The sequence below is a fragment of the Tamandua tetradactyla genome, chromosome 14 (genome assembly GCF_023851605.1).
Source record: "Tamandua tetradactyla isolate mTamTet1 chromosome 14, mTamTet1.pri, whole genome shotgun sequence".
NCBI lineage: Eukaryota > Metazoa > Chordata > Mammalia > Pilosa > Myrmecophagidae > Tamandua > Tamandua tetradactyla.
This window is the reverse complement of record NC_135340.1, coordinates 58,089,633-58,112,597: the sequence shown is the minus strand read 5'-3', so window position 1 is coordinate 58,112,597 and position 22,965 is coordinate 58,089,633. Positions and strand designations below refer to the sequence as shown.

General features: G+C 37.3%; 1 protein-coding gene across 10 annotated transcripts in view; it reads right to left on the bottom strand.

The window, feature by feature from the left end:
• Positions 1-22,965, bottom strand: part of WDR76 (WD repeat domain 76) — a 76,885-nt gene that overhangs the window by 31,506 nt on the left and 22,414 nt on the right. For all 10 annotated transcript variants that reach the window (XM_077127688.1, XM_077127693.1, XM_077127686.1 and 7 more), the window contains 3 exons: positions 13,113-13,239; positions 12,064-12,165; positions 11,922-11,965 (listed from right to left, as the gene is read on the bottom strand). In XM_077127688.1, the coding sequence (XP_076983803.1) occupies positions 11,922-11,965; positions 12,064-12,165; positions 13,113-13,239 (273 nt within the window). The remainder of the gene's footprint in view (positions 1-11,921; positions 11,966-12,063; positions 12,166-13,112; positions 13,240-22,965) is intronic.

Sequence of the window (22,965 nt, the reverse complement as noted above, 5' to 3'; positions counted from 1 at the left end):
ATAAACTTATGAAGCATGCAATAACATGGATGGACCTAGAGAACATTATGCTGAGTGAGTCCAGCCAAAAACTAAAGGACAAATACTGTATGGTCCCACTGATGTGAACGGACATTCGAGAATAAACTTGGAATATGTCATTGGTAACAGAGTCCAGCAGGAGTTAGAAACAGGGTAAGATAATGGGTAATTGGAGCTGAAGGGATACAGACTGTGCAACAGGACTATATGCAAAAACTCAAAAATGGACAGCACAATAATACCTAATTGTAAAGTAATCATGTTAAAACATTGAATGAAGCTGCATCCGAGCAATAGGTTTTTTTGTTGTTGTTTGTTTGTTTTTTACTATTATTATTACTTTTATTTCTTTTCTCTATATTAACATTCTATATCTTTTTCTGTTGTGTTGCTAGTTCTTCTAAACCGATGCAAATGTACTAAGAAATGATGATCATGCATCTATGTGATGATGTTAAGAATTACTGATTGCATATGTAGAATGGTATGATTTCTAAATGTTGGGTTAATTTCTTTTATTCCGTTAACTAATAAAAAAAAAAAAAAAAGAAACTGTTCAAAGAAATCACAGAAGACCTAAATAGATGGAAGGGCGTACCATGTTCATGGATTATAAGACTAAATATAGTTAAGATGTCAATGCTACCTAATTTGATTTACAGATTCAACGCAATACCAATCAAAATCCCAACAACTTATTTTTCAGAAATAGAAAAACCAATAAGCAAATTTATCTGGAGCGCAGGGTGCCCCGAATTGCTAAAAGTATCTTGAGGAAAAAAAACGAAGCTGGAGATCTCACGCTGCCTGACTTTAAGGCATATTATGAAGCCACAGTGGTCAAAACAGCATGGTACTGGCATAAAGATAGATATATTGACCAATGGAATCAAATAGAGTGTTCAGATATAGACCCTCTCATCTATGGACATCTGATCTTTGATAAGGCAGTCAAGCCAACTCACCTGGGACAGAACAGTCTCTTCAATAAATTGTGCCTAGAGAACTGGATATCCATATGCAAAAGAATGAAAGAGGACCCGTATCTCACACCCTATACAAAAGTTAACTCAAAATGGATCAAAGATCTAAACATCAGGTCTAAGATCATAAAACAGAGGAAAATGTAGGGAAATATCTTATAAATCTTATACTTGGAGGCAGTTTTATATACCTTACACCTAAAGCAAGAGCACTGAAGAAAGAAATAAATAAATGGGAACTCCTCAAATTTAACACTTTTGTGCATCAAAGAACTTCATCAAGAAAGTAGAAAGACAGCCTACACAATGGGAGACAATATTTGGAAATGACATATCAGATAAAGGTCTAGTATCCAGAATTTATAAAGAAATTGTTCAACTCAACAACAAAAAGACAGCCAACCCAATTACAAAATGGGAAAAAGACTTGAACAGACAACTCTCAGAAGAGGAAATACAAATGGCCAAAAGGCACATGAAGAGATGTTCAACGTCCCTGGCCATTAGAGAAATGCAAATCAAAACCACAGTGAGATATCATCTCACACCCACCAGAATGGCCATTATCAACAAAACAGAAAATGACAAGTGCTGGAGAGGTTGTGGAGAAAGAGGCACACTTATTCACTGTTGGTGGGAATGTCAAATGGTGCAACCACTGTGGAAGGCAGTTTGGCAGTTCCTCAAAAATTGAATATAGGATTGCCACATGACCCAGCAATACCATTGCTAGGTATCTACTCAGAGGACATAAGGGCAAAGACACAAACGGACATTTGCACACCAATGTTTATAGCAGCATTATTTACAATTGCAAGGAGATGGAAACAGCCAAAATGTCCATCAACAGATGAGTGGCTAAAGAAACTGTGGTATATACATACGATGGAATACTATGCAGCTTTAAGACAGAATAAACTTATGAAGTATGTAACAACATGGATGGACCTTGAGAACATTATGCTGAGTGAGACTAGCCACAAACTAAAGGACAAATTCTCTATGGTCTCATTGATATGAACTGACATTAGTGAATAAACTTGGAATATTTCGTTGGTAACAGAGACCATCAGGAGATAGAAATAGGGTAAGATACTGGGTAATTGGAGCTGAAGGGATACAGACTGTGCAACAGGACCGGATACAAAAACTCAGAAATGGACAGCACAGTACTACCTAACTGTAATACAATTATGTTAAAACACTGAATGAAGCTGCATATGAGAATGATAGAGGGAGGAGGGCTGGGGACATAAATGAAATCAGAAAGAAAGATAGATGTTAAAGATTGAGATGGTATAATCTAGGAATGCCTAGAGTGTATAATAATAGTGAAATGTACAATGTACAAATTTTAAAAATGTTATTGCATGAGGAAGAACAAAGGATTGTCATTATTGCAGGGTACTGAAAATAGATGGTAATTAATATCTTAAATGTCACCTTAAGTGTGACACTAAAGCAAAAAATGTTTACTAGTTACAAAAATTATATTTTGACTAGTGCATTTCCTAACATAACTTATGTAGATAGTTTGATTGAATGCCATAAGTACTTGGAATCTCAGGTAGGACATGAGATTTTGCTGGTTTGTCCACAGTGATGCCCCAATGAATCCCAGAGTGATTTGATCAGTGAGTGGAAAAGTATCTGCAAAGCCCCCTTTGGGGAGTGGTGAGAACGGGGAGAAATGCAACTTCCCCAAGTTGAATTCTTGATATTCTCACAAGCAGTGTGGACAACCAAAGCTATAGGCAGAGCCCCCAGTCTTGGGGGTTGTTCCCATAAAACTTAACCCCGCAAAGGATAGGTCAAGTCTACTTAAAATTTAGGCCTAAGAGTCATCCCCAAGAGAGCCTCTTTTGTTGCTCAGATGTGGCCCCTCTCTCCAGCCAACACATCGAGCAGTCTCACCACCCTACCCCTCTCTACGTGGGACATGACTCCCAGGGGTGTGGACCTTCCTGGCAACGTGGGACAGAGATCTTGGAATGAATGGAGACTCAGCATCAAGGGATTGAGAAAAACCCTAGAATGAGCTGAGACTTAGCATCAAGGGATTGAGAAAACCTTCTCGACCAAAAGGGGGAAGAGGGAAATGAGACGAAGTGTCAATGGCTGAGAGATTCCAAACAGAGTCAAGAGGTTATCCTGGAGGTTATTCTTATGCATCAAGTAGATATCATCTTGTTATTCAAGATGTAATGGAGAGGCTGGAGGGAACTGCCTGAAAATGTAGAGCTGTGTTCCAGTAGCCATGTTTCTTGAGGATGATTGAATAATGATACAGCTGTCACAATGTGACTGTGTGATTGTGAAAACCTTGCGTCTGATGCTCCTTTTATCTACCTTGTCGACAAAGTAGTAGAACATATGGAATAAAAATAAATAATAGGGGGAACAAATGCTAAAATAAATTTAGTTTAAATGCTAGTGATCAATGAAAGCAAGGGGTAAGGGGTATGGTAGGTATAATCTTTTTTTTTTCTCTTTCCTGTGTTCGTTTTATTTCTTTTTCTATTGTCTTTTTATTTCTTTCTCTGAATTAATGCAAATGTTCTAAGAAATGATGAATATGCACCTAAGTGATGATATTGTGAATTACTGATTATGTGTGTTGTTTTATTTTGTTTATTTTTTTATTAATAAATTTAAAAAGAAAAAAATAAAAATAAATAAATAAATAAAACCAATCCAAACAGTCAAAATTAGTGAAAGACAATTCAAAAAAAGAAAAATGACAACTGGATAACTAGTAGATAAATGTGAAAAAGACTTCTGGAAAGATGGCAGAATGGAAAGACTGAGTTTTCCCCTGATCCAAGGCAACAACCAGAAAAGTGAATGAAAAAATGACCAAAACAGCAGTTCCAGGGTATGAGAGGGTCTTCTATACTATATAGGGAGGTCCTGGATGAAAAAGCTGAGGAATTAGGGTACAGAGAATGGGTGAGTAGGCTCAGCTGGTACTCTACCAGGGACAAGAGGCCATGCCCAGGAAAGTACCTGGCTCTGCAGCTAGCTTGGATATCAGCCCCTCAGCTCTGCAGCTTGGAGCTACCCTTGGGGAACCAGAATCAGGTAAATTTGTTTTCCCTGTTCATAGAGACCATCCAACTAATGCACAGAGCCTACAGCTCCCCTTTCCAGAAAGAGGCCTAGAGCTCTCAGGAGTACATGGACGGGGGAGGGTGGGAGGGGCAGGAAGCAAGCCACGCCATACCCGGTGCCCTGGTACCTCCACACCATGGCTTTCAGCACACAAGGACCAGAAGACCTGGCTGGAATTAGACAGTGTCTCCATCCACCTCACTCGGCTGCCGCCGTGAGGTGCATCTTCTAGGAAGAAATCGTAAGTGCAGTCTAGTAAACTGCCTATCTGTCAAGCTTCAAACACATCCTCAAACAGAGTTTCATCACCTGCATGAGGCCTTGGCTTGGCAGGGACTTACCAATGAACCACATGTAAAAGGAGACCTTCAATGCAAACTGAAGCAAATACAAAACCTTAGTTGACTGAGGGATATCAACTTTCAAGATAATCAAATGCCTCAAAGCCATCAGAAAATCACAAAGCATAAGAAGATGCAGGCAGACATAATGCAGTCAAATGATCAAATTAAAACACCAGAGGAGATACAGACTTTGGAGCAACTAAGCAAAAATGTTCATACAAATCTCCTAAATAAATTCAATGGGCTGGCTAATGACAAAGAAAAGATATCAAGAAGACACCAGAAGAGCATAAACAAGAATTTGAAAGAATAAGTAGAAAAACAGCAGATATAACAGAGATGAAAAATATCAAATTAAAAATATACTAGGGACACACAACAGCAGATTTGAAGAGGGAGAAGAAAGAATAAGCAAACTAGAGGACAGGACAATGGAATCTGAATGCACAAAAGAACAAACAGCAAAAAAAAAAAAAAAAGGATGGAAAATTTGGAATTGGATCTCAGGGAAACGATGGACAACATGAAGTTCACAAATACAAGAGTTATCGGTGTCACAGAAGGAGAAGAATAAAAGGGCCAGGAAGATTAGTTGAGAAGATAATGGGGGAAAAAAGCCCAACCCTTATAAAAGACAGAAAAATGCAAATCAAAGAATTCCAACAAACCCCAAATAGAATAAACCTAAACAGGCCTATTGCAAGGTACATACTAATTAGTCTGTCAAATGCTAAAGAGAAGCAGAAAGTCCTGAAAGTGGCAAGAGAAAAGCAACTAATCACATACAAGGGAAACCACAAGACAGAGTTCTGAGTACTCAACAGGCACCATGGACGCAAGAAGGCAGCGGTATATTTAAGATCCTAAAACAGAATGACTTCCAACCACGAATTCTTTATCCGGCCAAGCTGTCCTTCAAAAGTGAGGGAGAGATGGTAATTTTCACAGACAGACAAAGGCTGCGAGAATTTGTCTACAAGAGACTGGCCTACAAGAAGTAGTAAAAGGAGTTCTCTCAGCTGAAAAAAAAAGAAAGGAGAGGGAGATCTAGAGGAGAACACAGAATTGAAAAGTATCAGTAAAGGTAACTTAAAGAATTAAGAGAGAAAGGAGAAAATAATATATAGATCTGACAAATAAAAACCAAAGGATAAGATTGTAAATTGAAGAAATGCCTTTACAGTGGTAACTTTGAATGTTAACAGACTAAACTCATCAATTAAGAGATACAGATTAGCAGATTGTATTAAAAACATAATTTATCTATGTGCTGCTTACAAGAGACTCATCTTAGAACCACGGATACAAGTTGATTGAAAGTGAAAGGATAGAAAAAGATGCTCCATGCAAGCTGTAACCAAAAGAAAGCAGGAGTAGCTATACTAATATTAGACAAAATAGACATTAAATGTAAAGATGTCATAAGAGACAAGGAAGGACACTACATAGTAACAAAAGGGACAATTCACCAAGAAAAAATAACAATCATAAGTATTTATGTTCCCAATCAGGGAGCTCCAAGGTACATGAGACAAACACTGGCAAAACTGAAGGGAGCAAGAGGCATTTCAACAATAATAGTGGGAGACTTCAATGCATCACTCTCCTCTTTAGACAGAACAACCAGACAGAGGACCCACATGGTCTCCAACAAATGAAAAAGGTGTCAGTAACAAGCAGAAAGAAATTCAATTAGGATAAGAGAGGCTCAGTGCTCTTGGAGTGAAAGAAGCCAGAAAAGGACTTTTTAGATAAGAAGGAGGAAGGGAAGCAGAGTACCCTCCTCTCTTGAAAGATACCTCCCAGAGGTTGCACATATGACTTCTTATATCCTGTTGGTCAGAATTCAGTCACATGATCAGACCTACTAGCAGGAGAGGCTAGGAATTGTGGTATTTATTGTGGGTTACGATATGACCAATAAACCAGCCATCCTCTTACTTTGAAAGGGAGAGAACTGATACTTGAGAGCAGGCAGTGGCTTTAGAAACAAACAACCCAATTATAAAGTGGGCTAAACATATGAATAGACATTTTTCCAAAGAGCAGATACAGATGGCTAAAAAGCACATGAAGCAATGCTCATTTTCATTTGCTATAAGGGCAATGCAGATCAAGACTACAATGAAATGTCACCTCACACCTATAAGAATTGCTGCTATTAAACAAACAGGAAACTACAAATATTGGAAAGAATGTGGAGTAACTGTATACTAATGCATGCTGGTGGGAATGTATAATGGAACAGCCACTAAAGAGACAGTTTGGCGGGTCCTTAGAAAACTAAATATCTAGATGCCCTATGACCCACTACTCAGTATATACCCAGAAGAGCTGAAAGCAGTGACACAGATATTTGCACACCAATGTTCATAGCAGCACTATTCACAACTGCCAAAAGATGGAAATAATCCAAGTGACTATCAACAGACTAGTGAATTAACAAAATGTGGTATATACACACGATGGAATATTAATGTGGCAGTAAGACAAAATGAGGTCCTGAAGCATGTGACAACATGAATGAACCTTGAGGATATCATGCTGAGTGAAATAAGCCAGACACAAAAAAATAGATACTGGGTAGATGGAAATACTAGTGGTCAATAAGAGGGAGGGGTAAGGGATACAGTATGTATGAGTTTTTTCTTTTTATTTCTTTTTCTGGAGTGATGTAAATGTTCTAATAAATGATCATGGTGATAATATACAACCATGTGTTGACATTGTGAGCCATTGATTGTATACCATGTATAAAATGTTTATAATGTTAAGATTGTGCTTGTACGTTGTTTTATCAATAAAAATTTTTTTAAAAAGATAGATACTGTATGATTTCGCTATTAAGACCTTGGAAAAGTAAACTCAGAGGCTTATAATATAGAATATAGGAAACCTAAATTTACACAGAAGCTAGAGATGGGTAAATGGTTAGTTAATGAGGATGAACTTAAATGTGAGGGAATGGATAGAAATGAAGGCAGTTGTGGTGGGAATGTCAAATGGTGCAACCACTGTGGAAGGCAGTTTGGCGGTTCCTCAAAAAACTGAATATAGAATTGCCATACGACCCAGCAATACCATTGCTAGGTATCTACTCAAAGGACTTAAGGGCAAAGACACAAACGGACATTTGCACACCAATGTTTATAGCAGCGTTATTTACAATTGCAAACAGATGGAAACAGCCAAAATGTCCATCAACAGACGAGTGGCTAAACAAACTGTGGTATATACATACGATGGAATATTATGCAGCTTTAAGACAGAATAAACTTATGAAGCATGTAATAACATGGATGGACCTAGAGAACATTATGCTGAGTGAGTCTAGCCAAAAACTAAAGAGCAAATACTGTATGGTCCCACTGATATGAACCGGCATTCGAGAATAAACTTGGAATATGTCATTGGTAACAGAGACCAACAGGACTTAGAAACAGGGTAAGATAATGGGTAATTGGAGCTGAAGGGATACAGACTGTGCAACAGGACTAGATACAAAAACTCAAAAATGGACAGCACAATAATACCTAATTGTAAAGTAATCATGTTAAAACACTGAATGAAGCTGCATCTGAGCTGTAGGTTGTTTTTTGTTTGTCTGTTTGTTTATTTGTTTGTTTGTCTTTTTTTTACTATTATTATTATTTTAATTTTTTCTCTATATTAACATTCTATATCTTTTTCTGTTGTTTTGCTAGTTCTTTTCCTAAATCGATGCAAATGTACTAAGAAATGATGATCATGCATCTATGTGATGATGTTAAGAATTACTGATTGCATATGTAGAATGGAATGATTTCTAAATGTTGTGTTAATTTTTTTTTCTTTAATTAATAAAAAAACAAAACAAAACAAAACAAAAAAAAGAAATGAAGACAGTTGTTAGTGGGTTTATAAGTAATACTGCCACATTGAAGGTGAACATGATCGAAAAGGGTTGTATAGAGCCAGGTATCCCACCAAGAAATAAAAATAAGTATTTGCATGAACTACTTCAAAGGTATGAATCTCGTACAAAGAATCAATAAAAGAAGGGTATGGGGGAAAACTACTATTGCATGCTATGGTCTATATTTAGGCAAACATCAACATTATCACAGCAATATCAGGGATAAATAGTTGGGGGGTAAAGACAAGAGTTAAGGGGAGGTTTGGGCTTTCTATTTGGTTAGTATGCCAGTTTGAAACTGTCATGTACCCCAGAAAAACCGTGTTCTTTAATTCTCATTCATTATTATTGGGTGGAATCTTTTTTATTATGTTGTTTCCATGGAAATGTGACCCACCCAGTTGTGGGTGGGATCTTTTGATTAGGTGGTTCTGTACAGTTTAAGGTAATACCCAGATACATCCCAGAGTATGTTGGGCAGATAATTTAAAAGTATTGGCAAAGTCCCCTGAGGGATGGGAGAAAAAATATGGAACTATTAAACTAGTACTATTGGAGAAAACCCTGCTACTGTGTCAAACATTACGGAATTCCAAATTAAAAGGCCAAGCACTCGAACTTGAGTTTGGCTCTTGTGAAGCTTATCTATGTAGTGGAGAAGCTGAGCCTACCTATCGTCAACCACAGAAATTGGTTCCTTCATCAAAGGACTTAAACACATGCATCTGGCTTAAGAGTTGGAGAAGCTGAAAGAGGGTCCCTGGAAGGTGAGTCAGGACAGGTCTGGCCCCTGTCTCACATCAATGACGTGAGCCAAGTGATAAGCAGCAAGTATGTGTGAACCACAAAAATGGCTGCTGCTTCACTTCTACCCTCCAAATCTCCCATATATTCTCTCTTGTAGCTTTTTACTCTAACTGGAAACATACAGAGAAGGGAATTCGGGGAAAGTTAGTCAGCCTAGCCAAACTGACAACTACAAAGCTGCCACAGATGAAAATTGAGAAAATAGAAGTAATTCAAGAAACACAGAAATAAGAAAAGGTTAGACACCACTCAAATGTTGAAGAATGAGTCAACAACGACTTCCTCCTTACCAAACTCAGTGAGAACACCTTTCAGTCTTCCTCATTTTCCTTGACCTTCCTGCAGCATTTAACACTATTAACCAATCCTGTTTTCTAAAACCTACCTACAGTCATACCTAAGAGTTAGTTCCAGAGGACCTCTTTTGTGGCTCAGATGTGGTCTCTCTCTCTCTCTCTAGGCCTAACTTTGCAACTGAAATCATTGCCCTCCCCACTACATGGGATATGATGTCCAGGGATGAATGTCTCCCTGGCAGCATGGGACAAAACTTCTAGGGGTGAGCCTGGCCCTGGCATCATGGGATGGACAATACCTGCCAGACAAAAAAGGCAGAAAAGAAGTGTAACATATAAGGTATCAGTGGCTGAGAGAGTTCAAATAGAGTCAACAGGCTACTCTGGAGTTCACTCTTACACAAGATTCAGTTACACATTGCTACCTATCACAATTTGCCAAATCCCAAACAAAACAATTCCCGCCAATCCTAAAGAATATCTAGGGCATTATATAAGATTCTACAAAGCTTCCATGCACTAGGGTAACTTTTCAAAACCAAATTCCAGATGGATCCCTGGACCAGAGTAAGTCCTGAAATGCAGAGGGACCAGCCTTTCTAGATTATCAACTAGCTCTATCCCCCTATCCCATATTATCAACAGCCTCTTTCAACATGAAAAAGTTAGAGTGGCCACAGCCCAAACACCCCGAAAGAGTTGCAAGATCAAGGGTGATGGTGGAGTTATACAGAGGTCAGGTTTAACAAATAGCATGAGTACTGAATCAGTATATTGACATTTCAGTCTCCAGTACCTTAGATCAGCTAGAAATAAAAAACTAAAACTGTGGAATTGTAACCCATACCAAACTCTGAAATATGTTCTACAACTAATTGTTGCAATGTACATTGAAATTTATGGCTTTTACATATATGTTATTTTTCACAAAAAAGAGAAGGGTATAATAGAGAAAATAGGATTCAACAAATGAAAAAAAAGAGAACACCTAGGGCTCTACCTGAGATTCTGCAAAGGTTCCATGAGCTATGATTACTTTCCAGAAACCTATAATCTCCAGATGGGGTCTAAGGTGAGAAGGAAAAACGTAAAACTGTGGAACTGTAACTCATACCAAACTTTGAAATCTGTTCTATAACTACTTGTTACAATGTACATTGAAATGTATTGCTTTTCTGTATGTATATTTCACAATAAAAAATGTTTTTAAAAAACAGTGAATCATACTACCTTCTGTTAATGAAGAAAATCATTGGTACTGTTATACATTGAGCTACTATTTTTCAACCTTGATAATTTTAATGGTAACATCAAAAACTAGTAGGCTGTAGTTAAATATATATATATATATATATATATATTGCTACAGGCAGAGCAAATTCATACAAGTTTTAAGAAAAAAAAAAAAAAAGGATTTCCAGAAAAGAATCTAGCATATGTACCAAAAGCCATGAAAATGTTCATAATATTTGATTTATTAATCCACTTCTGGGAATCTATCCTAAGGAAATAATCCACTATCATACACATACACTCCAACACAAATACACAAAACCAAATAGGTAAAAAAAATAATACTCAGGATGGAAGGAAGTTAAGTAAACTGTGGAATATGTGCTGTGGTGGCCCAATGCCCAGTTCCCCTCCTATAAGCCCATAACAAACCTGCTTTACCCAAGGACAAAGGTCAAGAAAAGCAACAATCTCCCCAGATAGGAAAGAACGTAATTACAGATCTAAAAAGTTGCATTGACTGTATCTTAGTGTTAAACACTGACCTTAGTTAAAACATCAGGTCTCAGGCCCCTTTTAATGTTACTAGACACCTGATGCCCTCATACTATATGGAATGCCTTTGTTCTGAAATCATACACTGCCTTATGCATTTCTGCTCCCTTCGTGGAGCACTACAGTCTGGCTAGCCATCACTAGAAAAATGCTCCTGTACGTAAGACCCAATAAACCCATGTCCGCTTCTGTGACTGGTGTGTTTTTCAATCTAGCAGCCAAAAAAGGCTGTCTCACAAGCTCGGTCTGGGCCTGAACACCTACTCAATGGAATATCATGCAATTACTCAATAATTTTAAAGATTCTAGTAATATGCAATCACAAGGTTAAGTAAAAGAAACAGCATAAAGCAAAATCATATATATATACATTAGAACATAATGAAGTTAAAATGTATTCAGATTCATTTATTTATTCAACATTTAATGAATACATATTATATAAAGTCACTGTTCTATTACTGAGACAAAATCCTGGTCACTGTAAAGCTTATATCCTAGAGGTACTGCATATGGCAACACATGAAAGGAACTACACAAAAACAACCAGTTGTTAAGGTGAAAATATTATGGGTAACTTTTCACTTCACTTTCAAAATTGTGGGTAATGGTATACAATCTTTACAACTCTAAGACCTGAGAAAATTTAAAACAAAGGCAAGGAATTTTAACTTACCTTTTAATGCTAGATAACTTATTCTCAGTGTCCACAGTACTTGTCTGAAACATTGAGAGAGACCAAAATGTCAAGTTAATAAACATATTGAAATATCCCTTATCAAATAATTCTAAAGGCTACAAACGCTTACAATTGATACCTTGCTCATTTCTGTCCATGTCTGTAGAAATTCTTTAAATAGCTCATTGTTATCATCTCGATTTTCAGGAGTCATTTCTAAAGGCCCAGGAGGCAACAAAGGCTGTTTTAAAAAATAAGAAAAAAAAGTTTACTGTTTGACCTCCTTTTTCACATGTACTAGAATATAAGCTTCAGAAGGGCAAAATGTTTGCCTGCTTTTTTCAGTTCTTGATTTTCAACAGCGACAACAGTGCTGGCACATTAGGAGAACTAAAAAATAGTTGTTTAATGAGTGAATGCTAGGTATCCTGTAAAGTCAATAACATATATTATCTCATTCAATCCTCAACAACTCAATAGATGAGATACTAAATTTCAAAGACAACAGAATGAGAAGTTAACTTGCCCAAAGTCACACTGTCAATACTGGAGGAACTCTTCTATAATGCTCTCCATAGCACCTTAATTTATAATTAGCTCCCAAACCACCAGCCTAGTAGTGCTATTTTCCAATTTCTAATTAAGCACTTAGATAGAAAGTATTTTAAAAAGTGAGTGCTCTTGCATAAAAAAATATAATTTTATTTATGCAGTAAATTTGCTAAATAAAGTTCTTTCTACTCACAGCAAAGGCTCCCCCATCACTTTTATCACATATTATTAATAACATTAATAACTACCCTATATTGTTTACTTACTAAGCTCTTAGCACAATGTAAGAAACTTAACGGATATTAATTTACTTAATCCTCTCAACAGTTCTATGAAATCTATATTAATGGCACCACTTTAAAGATGGGGAAACTAAGGCTCATAAAGATTAAGAAATTTACCCACCACTAAGTCCTGCAGAAATACAGAATACAATTCAGGACTTTATAACTTCAAAATTCATGCTCTCAACCATTAAACTTTCAATATTCAAGTATTAAATTAATGTAATACAAATTAAATAAATATAATTTAATGAATTATATATTTCATTATATAATATAATTTTAGTCTACTTTCAAACACTCAGATATTTTCAGTATTCTATCAATATATTTTTGCATTTGTACTTCTTACATTTGCATCAACTACTAATGTCGGCTGGGGTGCAGGTGCTGGCAATGAAACTCCTGAAGGATCTACTTTTAGTAATCGCATTGATCTTCTACATCCAGTCTCATTTTCTCTCTTCTTAGGTTTTTTCCTAAAGAAAAGGAAAAAACTCACATTATACTCATAAAAGTTAAATGTATTTACTATTAGTAGAGACAACTTTTAGGAATGTATCCAACAGATAGAGTCACATATGTGTACAAAGATGTACTATTGAGGATTGAATCATGTCCCTCCAAAAGGCATGTTCAGGTCCCAACCCATGGTTCATGGGTATAGACCCACTGTAAATAGGACCTCTTGAAGATGTTGCTTCAGTTAAAGTGTGGCCTAACTGACTCAGGTTGGGCTTTAACCCAGATTACTGGAGTCTTTTAAAACAGAATGAAATTCAGCCAGAGAAAGGGAAGAGCCACCAGGAGCAGCCTGAGGTCAGAAGTCAAAGGAGCCTGGAAGAGAAAGAAGACACCACCATGTCCACTGCCATGTGATAGAAAAGCCAAGGAACCTCAAAGATTGCCTGTCAGCCAAAAGGTACAGGCACTAGCAGGAAGCAAGCCTTCCAGCCTCTGAAGCTGTGAGCCAATAAATTCCTGTTGTTAAGCCAGCCCATTGTATGGTATTTGTAATACCAGGCAAGATACTAAAACATGTATATATACCGCCCTGCTGGTTTTAAATAAAAGTCTGGAAAAAACCTAAATGTTCATTATGGGGTGGTGGTGGTGGTGGGGTGAAGATTATATATAAAATAAATTTTTAAATATGCAAATTATGTTATAAGTTTTTTAAAAAACATATATAATACAACAACATGCAGTCATAAAAAAAGAATTTATTAGAGCAGGTCATGTGGCTCAGCAGGCAGAGTTCTAACCTGCCATGCCGGAGACCTGGGTTCGATTTCGGGTGCCTGCCCACGCAAAAAAAAAAAAAAAAAAGAATTTAGTAGATCTGTATGTTCTGATATGAAATGAACTCGCAGATATAAGAGCAAAAACAAGATCTAGAACATGTGTGAATATGCTTCTATTTATCTGTTACAAAAAGGTTTCATAGATGCATATATTTGTGTATACTGAGATTATCTATGGAAGAATACACCTGACTCTCTCCACAGCAGTTTTCTCTAGGGAAAGGTCCTGGAGAAGTAAGGTCTAGGGTGAGAAGGAGACTTAAATGTTTCATTGCATACCCTTCCATAAAGTTACTTTTTTTTTTTTGTATTATTAAAAAAATTAACTAACACAACATTTAGAAATCATTCCATTCTACATATACAATCAGTAATTCTTAATATCATCACATAGATGCATATTCATCGTTTCTTAGTACATTTGCATCAATTTAGAAAAAGAAATAGAAAGACAACAGAAAAATAAATAAAACGATAATAGAGAGAAAAAAAGAAAAAAAAGAAAAAAGATAAAAACAAGAAAAAAAAAACAACTATACCTCAGATGCAGCTTCATTCAGTGTTTTAACCTAATTACATTACAATTAGGTAGTATTGTGCTGTCCATTTCTGAGTTTTTGTATCCAGTCTTGTTGCACAGTCTGTATCCCTTCAGCTCCAATTACCCATTATCTTACCCTATTTCTATCTCCTGATGGTCTCTGTTACCAATGACATATTCCAAGTTTATTCTCTAATGTCGGTTCACATCAGTGGGACCATACAGTATTTGTCCTTTAGTTTTTGGCTAGTCTCACTCAGCATAATGTTCTCTTGGTCCATCCATGTTATTACATGCTTCATAAGTTTATTCTGTCTTAAAGCTGCATAATATTCCATCGTATGTATATACCACAGTTTGTTTAGTCACTCGTCTCTTGATGGACATTTTGGCTGTTTCCATCTCTTTGCAATTGTAAATAATGCTGCTATAAACATTGGTGTGCAAATGTCCGTTTGTGTCTTTGCCCTTAAGTCCTCTGAGTAGATACCTAGCAATGGTATTGCTGGGTCGTATGGCAATTCTATATTCAGCTTTTTGAGGAACCGCCAAACTGCCTTCCACAGTGGTTGCACCATTTGACATTCCCACCAACACTGGATAAGTGTGCCTCCTTCTCCACATCCTCTCCAGCACTTGTCATTTTCTGTTTTGTTGATAATGGCCATTCTGGTGGGTGTGAGGTGATATCTCATTGTGGTTTTGATTTACATTTCTCTAATGGCCAGGGACATTGAGCATCTCTTCATGTGCCTTTTGGCCATTTGTATTTATTTCCTCTTCTGAGAAGTGTCTGTTCAAGTCTTTTTCCCATTTTGTAATTGGATTGGCTGTCTTTTTGTTGTTGAGTTGAACAATCTCTTTATATATTCTGGATACTAGCCCTTTATCTGATATGTTGTTTCCAAATATTGTCTCCCATTGTGTAGGCTGTCTTTCTACTTTTTTGATGAAGTTCTTTGATGCACAAAAGTGTTTAATTTTGAGGAGCGCCCATTTATTTCTTTCTTTCTTCAGTGCTCTTGCTTTAGGTGTAAGGTCCATAAAACCGCCTCCAATGTAAGATTCATAAGATCTCTCCCTACATTTTCCTCTAACTGTTTTATGGTCTTAGACCTAATGTTTAGATCTTTGATCCATTTTGAGTTAACTTTTGTACAGGGTGTGAGATACGGGTCCTCTTTCATTCTTTTGCATATGTATATCCAGTTCTCTAGGCACCATTTATTGAAGAGACTGTTCTGTCCCAGGTGAATTGGCTTGACTGCCTTATCAAAGATCAAATGTCCATAGATGAGAGGGTCTATATCTGAGCACTCTATTCGATTCCATTGGTCAATATAACTATCTTTATGCCAGTACCATGCTGTTTTGACCACTGTGGCTTCATAATATGCCTTAAAGTCAGGCAGCGTGAGACCTCCAGCTTCGTTTTTTTTCCTCAAGATACTTTTAGCACCCTGCCCTTCCAGATAGATTTGCTTATTGGTTTTTCTATTTCTGAAAAATAAGTTGTTGGGATTTTCATTGGTGTTGCATTGAAGCTGTAAATCAATTTAGGTAGCATTGACATCTTAACTATATTTAGTCTTACAATCCATGAACACGGTATGCCCTTCCATCTATTTAGGTCTTCTGTGAATTCTTCTAACAGTTTTTTGTAGTTTTCTTTGTATAGGTCTTTTGTCTCTTTAGTTGAATTTATTCCTAAGTATTTTATTCTTTTAGTTGCAATTGTAAATGGAATCCGTTTCTTGATTTCCCCCTCAGCTTGTTCATTGCTAGTGTATAGAAACACTACAGATTTTTGAATGTTGATCTTGTAACCTGCTACTTTGCTGTACTCATTTATTAGCTCTAGTAGTTTTGCTGTGGATTTTTCAGGGTTTTCAACATACAGTATCATATCATCTGCAAACAGTGATAGTTTTACTTCTTCCTTTCCAATTTTGATGCCTTGTATTTCTTTTTCTTGTCTAATTGCTCTGGCTAGAACCTCCAACACGATGTTGAATAATAGTGGTGATAATGGACATCCTTGTCTTGTTCCTGATCTTAGGGGGAAAGTTTTCAATTTTTCCCCATTGAGGATGATATTAGCTGTGGGTTTTTCATATATTCCCTCTATCATTTTAAGGAGGTTCCCTTGTATTCCTATCCTTTGAAGTGTTTTCAACAGGAAAGGATGTTGAATCATGTCAAATGCCTTCTCTGCATCAATTGAGATGATCATGTGATTTTTCTGCTTTGATTTGTTGATATGGTATATTACATTAATTGATTTTCTTATGTTGAACCATCCTTGCATACCTGGGATGAATCCTACTTGGTCATGATGTATAATTCTTTTAATGTGTTGCTGGATTCGATTTGCTAGAATTTTGTTGAGGATTTTTGCATCTATATTCATTAAAGAGATTGGTCTGTAGTTTTCTTTTTTTGTAATATCTTTGCCTGGTTTTGGTATGAGGGTGATGTTGGCTTCATAGAATGAATTAGGTAGCTTTCCCTCCACTTCAATTTTTTTGAAGAGTTTGAGCAGGGTTGGTACTAATTCTTTCTGAAATGTTTGGTAGAATTCACATGTGAAACCGTCTCGTCCTGAACTTTTCTTTTTGGGAAGCTTCTGAATAACTGATTCCATTTCTTTACTTGTGATTGGTATGTTGAGGTCATCTATTTCTTCTTGAGTCAAAGTTGGTTGTTCATGCCTTTCTAGGAACTTTTCCATTTCATCTACATTGTTGTATTTATTAGCATAGAGTTGTTCATAGTATCCTGTTATTACCTCCTTTATTTATGTAAGGTCAGTAGTCATGTCTCCTCTTCCATTTCTGATCTTATTTATTTGCATCCTCTCTTTCTTTTTGTCAATCTTGCTAAGGGCCCATCAATCTTGTTGATTTTCTCATACAACCAACTTCTGGTCTTATCGATTTTCTCTATTGTTTTCATGTTTTCAATTTCATTTATTTCTCCGCTAATCTTTGTTATTTCTTTCCTTTTGCTTGCTTTGGTGTTAGTTTGCTGTTCTTTCTCCAGTTCTTCCAAGTGGACAGTTAATTCCCGAATTTTTGCCCTTTGTTCTTTTTTGATATAGGCATTTAGGGCAATAAATTTCCCTCTTAGCACTGCCTTTGCTGCATCCCATAGGTTTTGATATGTTGTGTTTTCATTTTCATTCACCTCGAGATATTTACTGATTTTTCTTGTAATTTCTTCCTAAACCCACTGGTTGTTTAAGAGTGTGTTGTTGAGCCACCACATATTTGTGAATTTTCTGGCACTCTGCCTATTGTTGATTTCCAACTTTATTCCTTTATGATCCGAGAAAGTGTTGTGTATGATTTCAATCTTTTTAAATTTGTTGAGACTTGCTTTGTGACCCAGCATATGGTCTATCTTTGAGAATGATCCATGAGCACTTGAGAAAAAGGTGTATCCTGCTGTTGTGGGGTGTAATGTCCTATAAATGTCTGTTAAGTCTAGCTCATTTATTGTAATATTCAAATTCTCTGTTTCTTTATTGATCCTCTGTCTAGATGTTCTGTTCATTGAAGAGAGTGGGGAATTGAAGTCTCCAACTATTATGGTAGATGTATCTATTTCCCTTTTCAGTATTTGTAGTGTATTCCTCATGTATTTTGGGGCATTCTGGTTCGGTGCGTAAATATTTATGATTGTTATGTTTTCTTGTTGAATTGTTCCTTTTATTAGTAGATGGTATCCTTCTTTGTCTCTTTTAACTGTTTTACATTTGAAGTCTAATTTGTTGGATATTAGTATAGCTACTCCTGCTCTTTTCTGGTTGTTATTTGCATGAAATATCTTTTCCCAACCTTTCACTTTCAACCTATGTTTATCTTTGGGTCTAAGATGTGTTTCCTGTAGACAGCATATAGAAGGATCCTGTGTTTTAATCCATTCTGCCAGTCTATGTCTTTTGATTGGGGAATTCAGTCCATTAACATTTAGTGTTATTACTGTTTGGGTAATACTTTCCTCTACCATTTTGCCTTTTGTATTGTATATATCATATCTAATTTTCCTTCTACACTCTTCTCCACACCTCTCTCTTCCGTCTTTTCGTATCTGTCTCTAGTGCTCCCTTTAGTATTTCTTGCAGAGCTGGTCTCTTGGTCACAAATTTGCTCAGTGACTTTTTGTCTGAAAATGTTTTAATTTCTCCCTTATTTTTGAAGGACGGTTTTACTGGATATAGGAGTCTTGGTTGGCAGTTTTTCTCTTTTAGTAATTTAAATATATCATCCCACTGTCTTCTTGCCTCCATGGTTTCTGCTGAGAAATCTACACATAGTCCTTATTGGGTTTCCCTTATATGTGATGGATTGCTTTTCTCTTGCTGCTTTCAAGATCCTCTCTTTCTCTTTGACCTCTGACATTCTAACTAGTAAGTGTCTTGGAGAACGCCTATTTGGATCTATTCTCTTTGGGGTGCGCTGCACTTCTTGGATCTGTAATTTTAGGTCTTTCATAAGAGTTGGGAAATTTTCAGTGATAATTTCTTCCATTAGTTTTTCTCCTCCTTTTCCCTTCTCTTCTACTTCAGGGACACCCACAACACGTATATTTGTGCGCTTCATATTATCATTCAATTCCCTGAGCCCCTGCTCAAAATTTTCCATTCTTTTCCCTATAGTTTCTGTTTCTTTTTGGATTTCAGATGTTCCATCCTCCAAATCACTAATTCTAACCTCTGTCTCTTGAAATCTACCATTGTAGGTTTTCATTGATTTTTCATCTCTTCTACTGTATCTTTCATTCCCATAAGTTCTGTGATTTGTTTTTTCAGACTTTCTATTTCTTCTTTTTGTTCATCCCATGCCTTCTTCATGTCCTCCCTCAATTTATTGATTTGGTTTTTGAAGAGGTTTTCCATTTCTGTTCGTATATTCAGAATTAGTTGTCTCAGCTCCTGTATCTCATTTGAACTATTGGTTTGTTTCTTTGACTGGGCCATATCTTCGATTTTCCTGGTGTGATTTGTTATTTTTTGCTGGCGTCTGGACATTAAATCAGATTTCCCTGAGTGTGAGACCCAGCAGGTTGAAAGATTTTCCTGTGAAGTCTCTGGACTCTGTTTTTTTTATCCTGCCCAGTAGGTGGCGCTTGTCTGTCTGCAGGTCCCACCAGCAAAAGATGTTCTGGCTCCTTTATTAATGCCACTATTGGTGTTTGATTGGACCCAGTCCCTGCCACTTTCGGAAACTCCCTCCTCTCCCTCCGGGCAGCTGCCTGTCGAGGAGGGGCAGTAGTCGCCAGCGCCGCAGCCTGGGGAGCTCGCCGATCTGAGACCCGCCGCCGGACCGGGAAGCCACCCGCTGGGGAGGGCGCCAGTTGCCGGCCGCCGCGGCTTGGGGAGACCGCTGATCCGAGACTCGTAGCCGGTCCAGGAAGTCGCCCGCAAAAGAGGGGCGCCGGCCGCCACGGCTTAGGAAACTTGCCTCTCGGAGACTCTCAGCCGGCCCGGGAAGGAGGGAGGTAGGAGCTCCGGCAGCCAGCCGCCACGGCCCTGGGAAGTGCGCGCCGCTCGGGGATCTCAGTGCAGCAGAGTCTCACAGTCGGTCTAGCCAGTCCAGACTGGGGTACACTGTGTGTCTGTTTCCTGCCGTGGCCCCGGGAGCTGTTCTGCACTGTTTCTGGTCACCTAGTAGTTGCTCTGGAGGAGGAACTAAGACGCACGTACCTTACTAAGCCGCCATCTTGGCCCCCCATAAAGTTACTTTTTATCAAATAAATATCCTACTTTTTTATGTACTATTTTTATAGTTTAAAAAAAGTTCATTAAAAAAAATATTGGTACAATCAGTAATTCTTAATATCATCACATAGTTGCATATTCATCATTTCTTAGTACATTTGCATCGATTTAGAAAAAGAAATAAAAAGACAACAGAATAAGAATTAAAACGATAATAGAGAGAAAAAAATATATATTGGTAAGAACAAGTTAAACAGAGAAATACCATATGAACCCAGCAATTTACTTTTAGGTAGTGTACTGGTTTGAAAGGACTCATGTACCCTACAAAAGCTATGTTTTAATCCTAATCAGTCTTGTGGGAGCAACGGTTTCTTCTAGTCCTTACTCAGCACTATAAGTTGGAAACTTGATTAGGTTGTCTCTCAGAAATGTGACTCCGTCAGTTGTGGGTAGCAAACTTGATTTGATGGAGATGTGTCTCCATCCATTCTAAGTGAGTCTTGATTAGTTTACTGGAATCCTATAAAAGAAGAGGTATTTTGGAGAAAGCTTTCAGAATGACATAGCTATGAGAAGCAGAGAATCCACCAGCCAGCGACCTTTGGAGATGAAGAAGGAGAAAGGCCCTGTGGGAGCTTCGTGAAACAAGAGGCCTGGAGAGAAAGCCAGCAGACTGTCACCAGGTTCGCCACATGCCTTCTCAGTTGAGAGGGAAAACCGCTGAATGTCATCGGCCTTCTGGAACCTGGATGCCTTATCTTGGACATTTTTACAGACTTGCTTTAATTGGGTCATTTTCTTGGCCTTAGAACTGTAAACTAGCAACTTATTAAATTCCCCCTTTTTAGAAGCCATTCTGTTTCTGGTATATTGCATTCCGGCAACTAGCAAACTAGAATAGGTGTGCAAACAAATACTTGCACTCAAATGTTTATAGCAGCGTTATCCACAATAGCCAAAAGGTGGAAACAACCCAAATGTCCATCAATGGGTGTATAAGTAACCAAAATGTGGTTCATCCCTAAAATGGGATATTATTCCACTATAAAAAAAGAATGAAGTCAGTACGGTAGCCCATGACAAACTCTGGGATCTGTCCTGTAACTACTTCTTGAAGAGTGCTTTGAAAACTACTGCTGTTTTCTTTCTTTGCTTTGTATATATATTATACAATTAAAAAAGTAAAAAAAAAAAAAAATGGAAAGAGAAAGAGAAGCCTCTGAAACTACTTCCAAATATTTACATATAAAAATCTCAATTATAATCCACATTAGTTCAGAAGAATTAGTAATAACTATTATTTATTGAAAGTATACTATGTGCTAAAAATTGTACTAACAATTGAGTATCTCATTTTATCTTTAAGAAAACCCTGAACAAGTTAGGGTCTATAGTAAACAGTAACACTATAATATCCCTCTAATGAATGTAACAAAGGCATTATGCCAAAACTAAATGTCAACAGGCAGGGGAAATAAGAAAGAGGTATGGATTCTTTGTGGAAGAAAAGGAAATGTCTTCAGATAACAGAATGGGCAAAGACACGTCTATACACTTAGGTTGGATTGCATGATGTGTGAGTAAAACTTTAAAAATGAACAGAGAGAAATAAGTACTAGAGAAAATGCAGAAAAAGAGATATACCTATCACTGCGGTAAGGAAAATGAGAGGTGCAGCCCCTTGGAGGGCAGTGTGTGGTTTTACAGGAAGGTAGGGCTGGGTTTGCCATATGATCCTGAAACCCCATTGCTCAGTATATACCTAGAGGAAATGAGTGTGGGGACAGAAATGGACATGTGCACATTGGTGTTAATGGGGGCAGTGTTTCCAATCCACAAGGAATGGAGGTGACCAAAGGGTACACCTGAGGAATGGAAGGGGGAACTACCAATGACCACAAGAAGGAATGAAGTTGTGAGGCATGCAACTAGATGAATGACCCTTAAGGACTGTACGCTGAACGAAATGTCAGGTACAAAAAGATAGCAATATTATCATGCCTCAATCATAAGGACTAACTATATTATAAAAATTCAGTGAACTAAAGCGGAGAGCATGGGTTATCATGTTGGAGCCTATTGTAAAGGGTCCTAGATTATAAGCTCTTACAGCAGTCACATATATTCAGGAGGTATAACTGTTAATTCTAAATTCTGAGTTACTCAACTGTTTGTATATAACCTGATCATTCCCAAAAACTTTACGTAGTTATGTGACAGCTGAGATTCAGGGTAGAGCTCTGAAGCTATGAAGTCAGCACTATCCCATATAGGCACTGTTTAAAAAGTTGAAACAGTTCATCAAGTGAAGAAATGAATGAAGTTGATCTGGATAGGTCTAAGGTATATCAGAATACAAGGAAAAGGATGATATCGTCCATATTTTGAAACTTCAACTTCTGGGTGAGACTAAAGGAAGAGATGCTTATTGGGCACAAAATTTATATTTTGGGTGGTGCATTTCCTAATTTAACTTGTGTGGTCGGTCAATTTAGTCAAACACCCCTTCTCAACATGAAAAGGCAGAATAAGCATTGCCTAAAGATCCCTATAGATTGGGAGAGGGATCAAAGGAGAAAGAAGAGTTATAACAGACTATTTAATCACTACATTCACTATATTGATATTTCTTCTA